Consider the following 18,575-nt stretch of genomic DNA (forward strand, 5'->3'; position numbering starts at 1 on the left):
TGTTAAAGCTTTTATATCTTGTAAAATAAAATAAAAATAAATAATAGCCCGTTGCCATTATTAACCGTGGCTTACCGGGAAAAATCCCGAAATCGGTGTTTTCCTCCTGGTATAGACTGCCACTGCAGCTGTGCAACTATCAACTCCGCTGATTTTAATTTTATTTATTATTAATTAATTAACTGCTCGTTCGAAAAATTATATCATAAACGTTTTTCGAGATAATGTGTAATAACTAATAATCAATGTATATTTTTTTATAACTTATAATCATTCACGTTTAATGCCATTGAATTTATTAACCTCATTAAATTACCATAATATAGTCACTAAAAGAGATCATAAAGGGAAAAAGCCTCACAAAAATAATAAATTAAAATCTCTTCAGAACTTAAATCATATTTCGTGCAGCATTGCATGTTACACATTTTAATATATCTTTTATAATATTATATGTCTATTGTCTGTGCATATTTGTATACACTTATGTCGGTACAAGAGTTTAAGTCAAATTCTGCTGTATTAATTTAAAATTGGTTTTTTAGAAATAATACTCTTGTTAAATATGTATATTATATATACATAAATATAAATTAAATTAATTTAAAAAAATTGATAGGTACTTACTCGTTATACTTAAAATAGTTCAATGTACTGTAATTGATAGTATTAACAGTATTAAATTAATCTAAATTCTAAATGAATACTGGGTTGGTTTTTTATGACATAATTCAGTAACTTTCTATATTGAAGATGTTTTATAGGAATGTAGCAGCCAGTGAAAGATATGAAATATCTATGAATTAAGTACCTATAATAATACGTTTAATCCGAAGCTGATTTTTTAGATTGGCATAGTGCATAAAACACGAAGATAGTATGAATAAAAATATCTGGGTCAAGGTGGTAAAAATACCTTAATATATTATAATAAATGTTTATATTTATTGAAATGTTTTTTTTGAATTAGCTTAATAACTGCACAAGTAATAATAAATTAATTGCATTTTTATAGGCAGTGTTAGATATATCTAAAAAAAATATTATGTATTGATCTATTGTGATTAAAAATACTTCACCAATCACCAATCTCTTATGTAAATATCTGTTGTATTGACGTGTTGTAAAATCACACTATGTTTAAAGTGTATATAAAATTATGCAAGTTGTAACAACAACTAAATCCAACTTTTTACTTGTTTATATAATATATAATTTGTCCTATACTCAATAAATAATATTATCTATACCAGCTAAATTTAAAAGTGTATCACACACAAGATTCACCTTGACCCTGTGGGATAGTCCTTACTGCTAATATCAAGTACTTGGATATAAGTTTTGATTTAACAAAGTTTTATTCATTCCGATAAAGTTATAAAGAAATTAATTATTACGTTATAAATAGTTGCTGATGAGTCATTAAATAATTTTTGTATTTTAATATGGATCAATGTATTATTGGTTTTACTTATTCATTTCCATAGAAAACAAATTTCGCTATGCATATTAAGTACCTACAAAATATAAATATTTATAACTATGTTGGTATTTTTTATTAAAAAACATATTTAACATATATTGACATAATGACACAATAAATTCAATAAATTAATACCTCGCATCATAATACTATATTTTTTAATATTATACCTATTTAATTAAAGTAGGTAGTAGGCACCCTTTTAAGTTTACTTTAATTGGTCGTCTGAAATTGGTCGTTTAATAAGTTGGTCGAAGTATATTTTCGTCGCAAAACATATATATATTGGTTTAAGAATGTTATATACAGGTACAAATCGACAATAATCATTAATCATTATAATACATTTTGCGATAATAAATTGGATAACAGCGTGTACAAATTTAAACTGTCAAGCTATCTAACCGGAGCAGAATTCTTTAGAAAACGAAAGAAATATAATGACACAGCTAAGGGGATAAATACGATATGTAAAACATTTAATAATAGAACATTAATTGATGAATATATATCAGGAATAGCTCATAACTTAAAATACTTTTCACACATATTACTACAAATTCTTTCAATAAAAATTACGACAAAATATTATTTTTATTATTAATATATACTAATTATATACTAATATACTAATTTTCTAAACGACCAATTTTGCCACGACCAATTGATTGAACCCCTCCCCCCATAATAGACTTGTTGAGTCTATAAAACAATTATATGTATTAATAAGTTAAACTGTAGTTAGAAATTAGAACTATCAGTTTATTATAGCATTTATTTTTTAGACATTTTTCTAACCATTTACATAACTATAATAGTTTATTTATATATTACTATTATAGTTTTAACTTGAACATTTATTCATTATTAACTTACTGTACTTTGAACAAAGTCCACGGGCGGTGGACTTGGATAAAATGAAGCTAATGCTTTTGTTTCTCGTTCCAAATCATCGTCTTCACCTAAAGCAGATTTCCGTCTCCTCATAGAGGGTGATGAGATTTTTGCAGTTTTCCCTACAGTCATCTTTGATGTCTAATTCTTTAATTTTTAGCTCACAAGAAAAAATTTTTTTAATATTTGATCACTGTGTCCACATATACGGATGACTGTACGTGCGACTATTTGGCATGAATAAACCATGCACAAAAAAAGGGAGTACAAATTGAATAATCACCTTAAATTGAACTACACTGAGGCAATGATGAAACCTACGCCCGTTACTTTACAGGATAAGCTGTACGAAGGATGTAAAAAGTCTGGCATTAAAAGATATTAAACGTGACAAACGTTTAGATAAATAAATGTATAGTTGGTTACACTTAGTTGACATTGAACACTTACTAATGAGTGTACTGTATGTATCTACTCAATATTACTACTTGTTTCTTTAAACTTCGTCACTACAGCGTCTTATCTGTTTAGATAATAGCGATTATAGACAATAAAAAATTGATTCTGAGTCTTGTATTTAAGTGATCTTTTTAAGCGAAAATAAATTAAATCTATAGTCAATATAATAATGTGAATTAGATAATTAAACAACTAAATAATAAGCTAATTAGTGCATATAATTTTATTACTTACTTGAATTATAGGTACCATTTTATTATACATTAATACTGTAGTTATTGATTATTAGTATACTGATGAAGAGTATTGTTATTTAATACGATATCGTATTATAAAACACATGTTTTATCTATTATGTTATTTATTTTAATTGTATTTTGTATTTTTATATTTTAATAAGATCAATTTATATTTTGCTTTATATATCTAGATTGTATTGTATTCACTATCACAACAATTCAATTATCTTATGCTTGAAACATAACAATACAAGCTAAAATAAATTGTCAAGGTTACAATTTCCTTAAGTATTATAATCTTAAAACTTATATAGTAAATAACAATATTTAACACAATAATTAACAATTAAATATTTAGAAGTAATGAATAATGACTTAGTAAAGAATAATTATGAACGATTTTATAGTACTTCCTCAAACGATTTAAGGTCTGAGAGTAGTTATTTGTTTTAAATTGGAGTAGGAGTTAATAATAATTACGTTTTAGAATTTAGTTACACTGTTATAGTTTAGTAAATACGTTTAGTGAATTTTAAATTTAATTTAGTTTAAAGTTTATATAAATATAGTTATAGAATAGTAAACTCTCGTTAATAATGTTACCTCGTTATTTGGAACTCTTTTGACTTTTATTATTCATAAACATTTTTAATGATATAATTTTTTATAAATATATACTTTAAGTATTAAAATTATTTGATAATGTCTTAAGTGCGTCATATAAATATAGGCTGATAATTAATGTATTATAACAATATTACTTAAACATGTGACAATAATACGGTTTATAATTTTAATTAGTTATATTAGGTTGTCAACTTTTAAAGGAATTTTTAATAAAAGTAATTAAATGGTTTAAATACACATCAGTAAAAGTAAAACAGTTAAAAGAAATAGTGGTTATTTAATAAAAAGGTAAAAACTTATAAATTGATTTATGTAAAGGAATTCAATTGCATATCAATTTATGTACCATTTGAATCATATTAAAAATATATTTAAAGAATAATATTGTATATTAAACGTATAGTTTGATAATATATAGACTATTAACAAATACATATTATTAATAGGATCAATAAAAGTTAATTTGGATCGAAAAATAATGACATTTATTGCAAAGTAATTTTGTGGAGCTCATTAGTTAGTATTTGATACTCGATAAATGTAAATGTAAAATTGAGAAGAATTTAAAAAACATTTTTAAATTATTTATCATAATTTAAACTTAAATTGTATTATCACGGACAACTAAATCATAGACTTCAACAACTGCAAAGTAGACTATACTATAGTCTTAATAAAAGAAATGTTTAGAGACATAATACTACATGAACGTTTATATGTATGCATTCATATGAAATAAGGCGTGTTCATCATAAAATAATGTATTTTATTTTATAATATTATCATTTTTTGTGTTTTTATATAATATTTATTTGTTCATAATGTTTCTAAAATTATTTTTTTCTTTTAATATATTAGATTATTTTGTTTTAAAATGATTCCCTTGAGCTTATACTTTAGTGTATAATTGTGAAAGATAGATGGGTACTTCTCTGCTGTGCATTAAGTGTTGAATGGATCACTACTATGGGTGTTAAATTTGTATTAAATAGTATATATTATTGTAAACGAAAAACAATTTTGAATACAGAAAGTCTATTATCTCACACCGCTAAGTATGTTTCGCGATATGTTTTATAATAAAGCTATTAAAATCAATTATTTATTTATAGTATAAGGATAGAATGATAAATTGTTTTCCGAAAATATTGCATTTATTATATTATTAGTATTTAATTATTATATTAATATTTATATATATATATATATATATATATATACCATATATCAACTAACATAACTTAAAATTTAATAACATATTTCTGTAAATACCAGTTTTTCCTTAATTTCCTTAATTTTTTATTTGTTTTTTTCGATTATAAAAAATAAATACTAGGTAATTTTAAGTTAGACCTGTTCAAAATACAAACTTGATCAAATTTGATATCCAAAAACACTCCCATTTTTGTAAATCGAAGCATTTTATTGACAATTTATCGTATAATTATCCATAAAAAAATAAAAAATAAAAATACATTATAATAAAATTAATACGCTCAGCTCAAAATCTAAAATACGAGTACATTAATATAATTATGTTTTAACATATGTAATATTGTAAGCCTCAGATTTTCTAAATAACACATAGGTACTCGTAAAAAAAAAGTTGATGATTTTTTTTTCATAGTTTAAATAGTTTAGTTAAGTGAGTAGTAATAGTAATTTAATGATTATAGGAAAATACAAATTAAAATCTCGTTTAATTGTCGTTGTTCTCACAGATCTAAATTTTCAACGTTTAGTTACCAATAATTTGATTAAAATAAAATATTGATACATTAACATATATGATATGAATGTATTCATGTATTCTGTTTTATTATTATTAATTTTATATAAAAATATTTATTTTGAAAATTCACAGCTTCTTTGATGGATTAAAGTTCAATGTAATGAGTAATAACTAATACATAAATAGTGATAACAATATTGATTACCTATTTACTTATATGTTTAATAAATAAAAATTCATTTTTTAAAAATGATTGAACTTTATTAAAAAACAACAATATGTTACTAATATTTATTACTAATACGTATTGAAGCATTCTAATGTTATGTACACCAAGACCAAATCATTGTATTATAATAATGTGAATTATTTTATGCTTTTATGATAATCTAATAAATATTTTATAACACTTACTTTGTTAATTTCAATCAGTTTGATACAAAAAATAACTTTTTATCTATAAAAACTAAAAAGAAATAATGTAGTTATGATTTTGTCTAACTTTTTATTTTTTATTTAAATCTAAAATACTGAGAGTATAAATATAAAAAAAAAATCTCTGATTAGTTAAACCAAAAGTGGGGAGACTTACATATTTAAATGAACTTATGTTTTCCTCAATATTATGATGATTGCTATAATACTATTAGGTAATCATGCTAACACGTTTAGAAATATAGATATAAACAACATTATTCTCTTGATTATTTTTTTTTTTTAGTCTATTGCTTTTTATCCATTTAGATCACATAAACATTATGAAAATTCAAGGTCAACTATAATCATTTTTTATTAAGTAGATAACATGACTAACAGAATGTTTATAAATACATTAACATTTTTATTTATTAATAATTTATCATAATATTGTATCAAATGTAAAAACCTATCTAATAATATTATTAAAGTTTATAACTATTAAGTATTCTGTAGCTATTTCTCAGTTAGCAAATTATAACATTTTAATGTTGGTACAATTTTTGATTCATTCAATGTGGTGGAGTGTTATAATTTTTATTGAAATTAGAAAACCAGTGCGCACACTTTAAACAAATAGGTAATCACTTCATAAAAAAGAATATTTTACTAATTTTGAATATGTCTTTTTCGTAGTTGAATAAAAAATTAAATTAAAAAAACACTTTTTTGATAGATTTAGCTTTTATTATTAAAACAGAGAATAATTATATTTTAAATATTTGGTTGGCTATAAAAAAAAAATTAATTGATTAAAGCTTTAACTTTATTTATGTATGAAATGTAAAAATGATATGAGAACACTAAAATACCTATTATTCAAATTATTCGAATTACAAGTACAAAAATGTACAGCATATTAAAAACATATTCAAAAAATTTAAAACTACTTTTATTTAAACACAGTTTAAATTAATATATTTAAATAGTACAGTATAATAATTAGAGTAATCTACATTTGGACATATTTACCTTAGGTTTTAGATACGGTTATGATTTTATAAATAAAAAAAAATTATCAAATCTGTGAAAAATAAATTGACGGAATAGGGTTGATATGATTGCATTTAACAAAAAATGAATAATAAATTGAATTGTTTGTATTTAATAAACTTTTTATAAATAAATAAACAATAATAAATATTTTATTAAATTTTCATTGAATTCACCATCATACGGAACGTTGTTTAAACTAACATGTCTGATATCTACTTATTAGTTATTATTGAGTTATTTATAAAGTTTTTAAATAAGCATACATATTACATATTATATAGGTACTCGCAACTACAATAAGCGATTGACTGCTAATAAAGTCAATTACTTTAAAAATCATGATGTTTAGTTACAACAATAAATATTGCTATACATCTTTAATCTTTAATGATCGGTCATTAACCGTGAGTAGTGAGTACCAACAATACAATGGATAAAGAATACTACATTACATCCGGTTTATCTATTATTCGTTTGAAATGTATTATACGTAAATAAATAAAAAAACCAAATAGCCAAAGTTTAGTCATCATTTTATATTATGTTTGCACGTTATCGAATAAAAAGGATAAAATTTAATTGTTTTGTTACGTGCCAAATATCCAGTTTATAATAATTTATTGATTGAAGGCTAAAGCGCTAAAGATATCTTAATCTTGAAATGTAATGGACAATCCATTCCGTTTTAATTTATTCAGTTTATTTAAACGTAACCGTCTTAAAGTCGAATATTTGTATTTTATTTTTTAAATCGTTGATATTGTAGAATGATTAATGTAATGCTAATAATGTGATAAGAACACATTTAAAATTAATTTACTACAAATATGAAAATTGAATCCATATAGTTTCAAAATATTGTTCTATAGTTATAGTTTACTAATTAAAAAAAAAAAATGTTTGATTTAAACTATTTTATTTGAAAGCATTGTGTTAAGTTGTCATGAAATCTCCAAGTTGTAATTCCTGTACTGAACATGTTTTTATTTATTTTGAATTTCTTATTTGGCTTTATTATTTCATTATATACAATATGCCTACAATACGATTATCTACAATTTAAATTTCCGCCATTGATAAATACTGTCAATAACTATTATTTTTTTTTGTTAATTAAAGTTTAATATAGATTACAATTTTCGGTAAGTATTGAGTTGCTTTGTCCTTGTCTTGTCGATCATCGAAACTCATAATTATAAGCACAATAATGGTTAACAAGATGTTTTAAACAAATAAAATATTTGCTCGCAATTAAATTTTTTTTGTGTTAGAAAAAATTTTTGAAGTAAGTAATCAACTACCGAGTTGTGCAATTGTTATACAAAATCAAGTAGGTACGTATGGTTTTTATTATTAGGTATTTAATACTAACGTACGAATTTTAACAAGGTTACATATTTTAATATTATTATAATAATTTATAATGTATTGTCTAGTATAATGAATAGACACTAAATATATAAATATTAATGTTAACAAATATATATATTATATATGTTACGGGCAAAAGCCGAAATCGGGCAAACCTCAGAAATGCCCGGGCAAAACGCGAATTGCCCACAATCCTTGGGCAAAATGTCATATTTCGGCTTTTGACCGGGCAAACCTAGTTATGACCAACATCATTTGGGCAAAACCGCCAAAACCATATACTGACTTTTATCGTAAGGACAAAACCGTAGAGTTTTAAATACGTTCGCTAATATTATAAACAAATTTAATAATTATAAAATAAGTATTATTGTACCTAATTTAACCTAACTACACGGGTAATTTTTCTTGATACACAAGATCACCAACAGTATTACAAAAAAATAACAATTGGATAATCAGATCATTGAGAAACACTCTGTATACATTAAGGTAGTACCTAGGTACAGTTATATAATTTATGTGTTACCTATACTAAATAATAATTAAAGTATAAATTGATTGTTGTTTTTTAAATCTGAAACTGTTAAAACATTGTTACACTTACTAAAACATAAATTAAATATGCATATTATAAGTGATGAAATTAATTTTTATAGATTAAATGTATCTGGGTTAATTAATATTTAATGTATTATTAGTATTGGAATTTTTAATAATACTAATACTGGTTATAGTAAAATATATATGAATTTAATGATAAAAAATTTAAATAATTTAAAAAAATATAAAATATATTCAAATAAATAGATTGAGATCTATTTGAAATATATATCTGAAAATTAGAAGTTTATATTTTAGTAGAGGAAGAGTATGTGGAATGTATGTTTCTCAATATTTATTATTCTTTATATAGTTTCTATTTTATTATTAAGTTTCTTTATGAGACTAATAAATAACTAATTTCAGTAATAAAAGGAGCAGGAAAAAATAACTTTAAAATTTAAGGGATTGGAGTCAGTGATGAAAGGTCATAAGAGAAAATGAGATAGCTTTTTATACACGAAGAGTTATTGATAAAATATTTAATATTAAAATTACGAATTTAGAATTCGTATATCAATAAACATACCAATTTTATTTTTAGTTATTTTTTTCCATCCAACTTATTGAATTTTTACTAAATAATTTGCTGTTCATAAAATCATATAAAAATTATAAACGTGCATGTCTCATTTGTGTACGTCACCTTGAGTAGAGGTGGTATAGTGGGCGAGAGAAATTTAAGTTAACATGGCATAATACTTGTATGAGAAACTAATAATTACATAGTTAGATCCAATTGGGAATCCCAATGACGAATTCTTTGCCGGAAAAATGTATTAAAGAAATAAATACCATGTTGAAATTGAATATTTTTTTATCATTACTTTTTCTTCTATCCTCTGGGCTGGAGTGTTATTTAATCTAAGGGGCTTAAATTGGTATTTTAAGACCATGTCAATAAATGATAAATTAATTAATATCATAAAAAAATATGGGTTTGTAATCTATAACCGTTTAGCTGCAGTTTTTGTTGCGTTGTGTAATTCTAATAATATTTTTATTTTTATTATGTCGTAAGGTTATTCTTAAAAATATTACATTAACATAACTATACAAATCATTAAATGAAAAAAATATATTACTTTACGATCCAATGTTGGATTTTCATTATTAAAAAATAAAATTATGTTAATTCTTTTACTTGAGAAACTGAGATTAAAAGTAAAACGGGTTTTCCTCCTGGTTCTAAATAGGTACTTCAAAAATGCGAATATATTCAATTTTTCAAAATTAAATTAGAAACCTTCTTGTTTCGTAATTAAGGTGAATCTATGCTGCCGTTTTTTAATCTATACCTACATGAAAATTATTGATTGCTTCGAATTATTTTACTAAAAAGATTCAATATTTCGAATGATTTTTTTACGAAAACATACCTATTTTTAATTATTATGCCAATAAAATTAGTAATGTGAAAAAATTCTAAAAATGTACTTAAATTAAATATAAAATTTATTAAGAATAATTAGCTCACTTTTTCAAATTTCAGTTTTTATTTTCCTTTACACATATATATTTTAGTGTAAAAGTTGATACATAATTGACTAACTTAAGAATTTTTAAATATTTATTATGTGGAATTGGAAAAAAACAAAATAGTTGAATGATAAATCTCAAGTAAGTTTCATAAGTTCATAATGCAATTAAATATATCTTCTGATTTCTCATTACATTTCTAGCTTTGTCGTTACAATGAACAAAAATAATATGTTTTTAAGTGAAACAATTATTACTCTTCATCTAGGCAGACAAAGTAGTAGACTATATTTTTTCAGTGCTTACATGAGCGTCCCGTCATATCTTTTATTTTTTAAACTTGATTGGTGTGTTATTCATTATTTGGTAATCTATAATAGACTTAAAAGTAATATATACTTGTTATATTTGTTTTACTTTTTGTAATTATCGTTATTATTAAATCGCCTGAAAATATTTATTATCTATAGAATTCATGAATTTTAGATTTTAGATTCCTAATGGTGCGATATAAATGTGCGAGTATTAATTTTAAAATGATGCAAGTTTTTTTTCTGTCTATCATCATCTATTAGGACAGTAAAAATGCTTAGGTTTCTGGTAAAAAAATGAATGTAGTTGGTACTAAAAAGACAATTTTTTAGGTTAAACTAGTTTTTGTAAAATTTTATTTTTAAGTATATCTTGAGTTAAAATTTGTACGATATTAGATATTTAAACTAAGAATAATGATTTAAGTTATTTCGTCGTAATTTAAAAACACTATCTTTAGATACTCGAAACTTGTAACGTATATATTTTAGGAAAAATTAATTCAACCTACTACATTACTAATAGTACTTAAAACAAATTACTTTAGTAACAATATAAATATATTACAAAATATACTTAGTATAAAATTTAGGGTGACAAACCGTCTTCTCAGAATCGTATGCGATGACACACACACACACACATTATAGTAACTTAAAATGATGAAGTACAATTCGACATCAAGCCCACCAAGGTATAACAGAGCGGTTACTTAATTTATTTTTTAGATCTGCGAATTATGTAAAAAAATCTATAATTGAAAAAAAACATTTTATTTTCCAAAGAAATGTTAACATACATTTTTACTTTTAAGTATTTGTAACCGGATAGACAAGTTATACAAATGTTACAAATTAACAATAAAATTCAAGTAACTTTAGCCAATAAAGGTTATAAATTTTAATACGTTTTACTTATTATTAAATAACTTATATTTTATTATACTATGTATTACAACAGACTACAGTAGAAATGCTTATTGCTTACATCGTATAATCTGTTTACCTTGACACTTATAAGTGAATTATTTTCTTTATTTATTATACTTATTTATTAATTTTAAAATTTTATGCAACAATATAATAAATTAATCTGTAGTATGATTTTTCGTTGTATTTTATTTTTCGAACACATTAGATAATAGGTAGTAAAATTTCAAAGTATTCAAGCAGTTTCTATATTATTTTTATTTGTTCAAATTTTAATTTTTCACTTTATGATTATGATTGAAAAAATATAAAAAAAAATGGGAGAAACACTCAGTGAGTTCATACAATAAAAGAAGGTTCGACAATTTTTGAAGAAATTAACGTTTAATTTTTAATGCAATAATTTATTTATAACACTTATAATAGTAGTCTATTATCTCTCATAAAAGAATAATATCTTATTGATTATGGCAAATTTATTATTATTTTCACATCTAATCTTATTTGATGATTTCAGAATAAATTCATTCTTAAATTTAAATTTAAATTTAAGCAATATACAGTGCTAAAGTATATTCATTATCTTTATACTATTAATTCAATATCGTAGAGTATTTGCTAGATACTTAAAGTCTTAAATAAATTAAATTATTTTAATCAATTTAAGTTCTTCAACAATTTCCATCTATGGATTTTTTAATAAATAACTAGTTTAAAAGTGTTTAGACATGTAAGATCTAGAGTATTCTATAAACTTTGGATAACTGATTAATAAAATATTTCATAAAAAAGCTAGAGTAAAATATCTCTATGTGATAATATTACTGTGTCTAAGTATGGAATAATGAAATACGTAAGTATTATGATAAAAACTAAAATGTAGGTAATCTTTCATCAATATTTAATGTTACTACAATTTTCTAAAATTTTAATTTTTCAGGTAAAAAACTATTTAATTAAATTTATTGTTTAGCTTTGTATAAGCTTTTTAGACGACCGGTCTTACGATTTTCATAAAAAAAATCATTTGCAAAATGTACGCGTACTGTGATTAGTTATGCATGTATGTTTATATATATATATATATTATACATTTATACATAACCAACATATTGTATTGAAACAGACAATACTCAGTAGTAAAACAGTTTTTTAATTTAGTCGTTTTCTGTTGTTCATTCTTTTGGAGATGTCTAGGTTAGTCAGTCACAGTTAATTATGTACATCATCATTTAATTTTATCCATTCTTGTAATTCTTGATTAACTATACCATTTGGTATGATTACGTTTTTTAAAATTTAGTATAATTATTATTATATTTTATTTTAAAAATTGAGATTTATAACAAATTTAAAGCAATGGGAATAATGTCCTGACAGATAGTTTATATCATTAATTTATTTTGAGGTAAAAATCAACCCATCAACGTGTATGTTTGTATATAGAATAAATAAATGCTAATTTTCAGTCATAAAACAATCATTTTATCACATGGAATTTGTTTTAAGAGTTTAATATATTACCATTGATATTAAATAGTTTCATTCGTTTAATTTTAAAAATTTTAAAATGTTATCCCATTATAACCAAAATTTTAAGTTTTTTTCATACTTTCACAGGAAAAAATTTTAATTTTTTAAACTTGCAAACAGTAATATTTTAAAATAAACATTATTATTTATTATTTAGGTTCAAATTAATGGTTTAATTTATACAATATATTATATCATATAATAAATGTGTAGACGCTGGCGAATAGATGTTCAATTTAGTAATAATAAGTAAATTATCAGCTTCAATAATTTAAAGTTTATTAGAATGAAAAAGTAAATATTTAATTTTATTATGTTATACATGGAGATAGATAATTCTTAACCACTCCATTCTTCTTATCTAAATTTAATATATATAAACAAATATTTACTTGTTAATGATTTATTAAAATAATATTGAATTCGCAATTCAACATGATTCGGTAATTCAAAATATCTACGCATATGAACTCGCGTAGTAATAAGTTATACAGATTATAATAATACGCAGTTCACATTACAATTCTAATTGAAATTGTTAAAACTACTTGTAGTAAAATACAAAAGCAGAATTTACACATTTTTATTAGCTTTTATAATTTTAGATTACACAATGATTAAGCCTAAACATATTTTACTAATATATTAAGAATTTATGAAAAACTGCAAATAATAGTCAAGTATTAATGAACATTATAATTCAATAATGAATTTCAAGTTATAAATATATATTTAGTAAATTATTGATTATTAAAAAAAAAAAAGGATACAACTGTTAAAAAAACACTTATTTTTAACTTGTAGTCAAACTATGTTAATTCCAATTCATTGAATTTGCTTTGTTACAATCAAAAAAATATAAAATACAATCATATTAATTATACGTACATGTTTTATTATGTATTATCCATGAATAATTTAAAACTATTATTTTTTTTTTTATCTTGAAACTCAAATATTTATATATTATATATATTAACTTGATAAATATTATATAATATTTTTTCTGGACATTTCAATTTTTAATTTTTAAGAACTTATTTAACAACAATAATAAATGTTATATAACATGAAGTCTTAAATTGTATTAAATTTAAATTTGTGATATAAAATCAAAAACGTTCATCATTCAAAAAAATAAACTGTTTTAAATTTTAGGATAAAATTACGAGTGCATAATCCAAAGTTAAATAACACAAATCGTGTAACATAGATAATTGTTCTTAAACAAACCGTGAGTTTTACAATTATAAATACAACTACTTGTAAAAATATATTTAACATTCATAATTTTAAATAATTTTAACAATATACAATGTACACATGTGTCTTGTACGTTGTATAATATTTATGTATGTAAATAATATATGAATTATACTTTAAACATTTCACAAGATATCATATTAACTACTTTATATGATTTATTTTTCGTTGTACCGAATCATATCTAATCGTGCCTAATGATATAAGTTATCAACTTAGTGACACCAATGAATAGCTAAATAACTAACTGTTCTATGTTATTTAATACTTTTTTCACAAAAATAATAAACTCTTAGCATTTTTTAAACAAACTAACTTACTGCCTACCTAATAGACTATTATAAAAGTAATTATTTTACTGTTTTTGGTAAATAAATTTGGAATTTGAAATTTAAAACTATTAAATTATATTATATAAAATGTTATTTTGATAAAATTAGTATTTACATCCGATATGAGCTACAGATATGACTTTGATTATATAGCTGATATAAAATGATGTATCGTTTATTTATTTCACAAATAATTTGTTGTTTTTTTTTATTAATGATATCCTCGGCAACATGGGCCATTGGGTTTACAGTGAGAAATTTACTCAAAGAAAATTACGTGTATTGTATCTATATCTAAATTATACTAGATTTTGTTTAGAGGATTGGCGGCTATGATGAATTGAATGATGTTGGTAATGGATTGAGGATGGTTGTTTAATATTTCTGATAGTAATATAAATAATTTGTTTATTGAACTGCTTATTGTTAAATATAGGAAGTTACATTTAACTTAATAAATATATTTAGTTATATTAAAGTATAAAATAAAATGTAAGTAAAGCTCATTTAAAGTAATAGCTAACACTATTCATGTTAATTATAAAAAAATATTATACCTGCTAATTAAAATGAATAGGGTCAATATATGATGTAAATTATACATATAATACAAAATAGGTAAGTACCTATAATAAGTTTTAATTTTAAATCTTAATACAAAAATAAATAGTAATTAAACCATTATTATGCTTTTAAATAAAAAATTAATGACTTTAGTTGGTTTTTATTTAAAATATGTTTATATTTATAATACAATAAATATCGACTTTAATATGTTAAATTATTTTAAATAAAAAATGCTACATATTGTTTAATTGACTTACCAAAGTATGATGGTATTCATGTGAGTCCGGTGGAAGCCTTTCGTTTTCATTATCCATATTTATTATTTATAATAACTCGCAATAATATAAATTAATATTTAAAAAAAAGAAATATTTTATTTAAAATTTAAAATAAATATTTAAAATAATAAGGTAATAACAATCATTGTTTTACGTTAATAATTACAAGCAACAATCAAGACACGACAGTTCTGCACAACGATGACCACATGACTGTTCACAATCCGTGGAATACATTATCTATATAGTTGTAGTACCGTTACAAAACCTAAGGGAATGTATCGCATTTAAAACAGTTATTTTAAATAATAAACTTACTATTAAATTTATTACAAAAAATATAATACATGGATTTTGAATTAATACAATTTTTTTAAACTTTAACCATACAATTTTTAAAATATATTGTATGATATATGTTTCTTTTATAAATTATAATTTAGCTATAAATCATAAAAATACTATTATAAGATTATACTATTAACGAAATTATGTGTTCATAAAAATATAGAAACTCACATAAATTCTTTTCAGTCGGTATTTACAACAATAAAATATTAATATACACAATTCTTAATATTTATAGATACTATATTTTATATTACTGCACTACTTCTCATATGTAGGTACTACTTATTATTAATAAATTTTAAATATATCTTATATTAGAGTTACTCAAACATTTTACAATTTACCTAAAAAAGATCTAGATATTCACAGATTAAGATGAATTGTAAATAAATTATGCATTGTGAAATCAAAATTAATTTTCACTTCGTGATGAGTTTAGCATGATAGTATGAAAGTCGTACTTAATACAATACTAATGTTAGTTTTTATTCAATTTTATCACTTAAATTTCTACATTATATTGTATATTCAATGAAAAAAAAAAAATAATAATGCATGACAATATATAATATGTATAGTATACATAGTAGTCAGTATTACATAACGTATACGTTATAATTAAATAAAGTACAGATTTATACAATAATTTTCAACCCCCCAATAATCAAGTAAGCTTTGGAAGTAACTATAACTATTATTTTGTCTACGTGAAATGTTATCAAATACCTAATTTTTAATGTTATAATGTGATAACAATTTTAGTATAAATTATAGGTAGGTCAGTATTTTAATTGTTTTAATAAAAATGATATGGTTCCAACAATCCAACACCCAAGATAACGCTTTATTTTAACACAGCATTACTATAAATTATGCTATATTATCATTAAAATGTTTTAATAGTGAGAGTGGTTATGATTTCAATACTAACAAGTATTATTTAAATGTTTATTTCAATCTACTTTAATGATATACGAGTATAGATAAGTAGTTTTTAGTTAGTATAGGCTTATTTTAAATGTAATGAATAATATTAATAGTTTTTTTTTTTATTTATTAAAAATCGAATTTTCTTAATTTCTAAATTAACAGTTATTTTATTTTATTTATTGATTTTTCAATTTTCAACCATTTTACTCATTATTTAATTTGTATATTATGCGTATTACACATATTTATGTTATAATAAAAAAAAATTGTTTTACAACTTTATTCAATACAGGATACAAGTAGACGAAGGTGATAGACTGATACCTATACGTTCAATTTATAATCAACTATAGATATGAATATTAATTGTAAGTTTAGCTGTGTAGGACATAGGAAGGCATCTGTATTCATATTACAGTCTTAGTTTTTACAGGAAAGTTAATTTAATGTATATTATATCTGTTTTTTAATTATTTTAACATTAATAAAAAATAATGATTAAGTTAAAATTTTAAAAAATCCTATTTTTACACCTATGTTGGAAGAAGTTTTCTAAAAAACTATAGTACTTTATTATACAATTTTATATTAATACCTACTTACATAATTTATATTAAAATTAAAAAAAAATTTAAAGTATGTACTGTACATATTACCCACCAGAAACTATTTATATGAATTATATTTATATTTAAATATCAACTATTAGGTAGTTAATGAAAATTATGTTCTCTGTTTATGTGTAAATCCTTTAAATAAGGTTTAGATTTTTAGCAAACAATGATTGCAGCCTTATTGACTTTTTTTCTTATAAGTTATAAAGTCTACAGACTATAATTAAAAAATATGTATTTATCTACTGTATTATTATATTTATAGAGCATACAGTTAATGGTTATTTTTTTAACTAAGATATATCTTAGTTCATGTTTCAGATAAATAATATAAATGAGACAATGATATTATGTATGTATGTAGTTTATTTTAAATAGCTTAAGCTTAAGTTTTAAATTATTTATGTATAAGTGCTTTAAAAATATAAAAATTATACTTTTAACTTACATAATTATAAATAACTTACTTAAATTGTTGTCTAGTCAGCTGAAGAATGAATTTTAATTTAATTCGATAGTTTTTTAGTTTTAACTAAACATATTTAATGAAGTGTTGAAAAAAAAAAGTAAAAACATATAAAAGGATTACTAATTTCGTTTTTATTATTTGTTGGTTAACGCCAACCATCTACTAAATGATGATAAACATTAATGCTATGTTTCCTATAAAATAGAACATATAATGTTGCTATTTTAATTTGTTTGTACTTAAATTCGCTTTTCATTTTTATAAACATAGCAAAAGATTATTCTGTTGGTATATTTTCATTGGTGGTTTATTAAAATTAAAATAAAATCGTATGTTACGCATAAATTTAATAACATAAGGTTAATGGTGGATGCATAACAATAATTATAAATAAATTCTACTGTTGCGTATTACATAGGTATACTTAACAAATTGCAATAAGGACATTATACACTTTATCTTAATAAATAAGCTGACATTGAACTATTCATATAATGTCAAAAGCTGAACTAATTTGAACCGCGATTTAATGGCACAGATTTAATAAACATATTATCTAATACGTAGGTTTATTAATCCAAAATATATATATATTACCATTGAGTATAATGGTAGCTATATGACGTCCGTTTAAAAC

At 22.2% G+C, this 18,575-nt stretch overlaps 1 protein-coding gene across 3 annotated transcripts in view; it reads right to left on the reverse strand.

The window, feature by feature from the left end:
• The window catches only part of LOC112597332 (chloride channel protein 2), a 29,473-nt gene extending 13,652 nt beyond the window's left edge, over window positions 1–15,821 (reverse strand). For 2 of the 3 annotated variants that reach the window (XM_025343333.1, XM_025343332.1), the window contains exon 1: window positions 2,360–2,509. In XM_025343333.1, coding sequence (XP_025199118.1) covers window positions 2,360–2,509 — 150 coding nt within the window. Of the gene's footprint in view, window positions 1–2,359; window positions 2,510–15,553 lie in introns of those variants that run through there. The other variant, XM_025343334.1, reaches the window with a different exon arrangement.
• Between the last annotated feature and the right edge of the window lie 2,754 nt (window positions 15,822–18,575).

This window comes from Melanaphis sacchari, unplaced genomic scaffold (assembly GCF_002803265.2).
Source record: "Melanaphis sacchari strain LSU unplaced genomic scaffold, SCAv2.0 Contig40_pilon_pilon, whole genome shotgun sequence".
Lineage (NCBI taxonomy): Eukaryota > Metazoa > Arthropoda > Insecta > Hemiptera > Aphididae > Melanaphis > Melanaphis sacchari.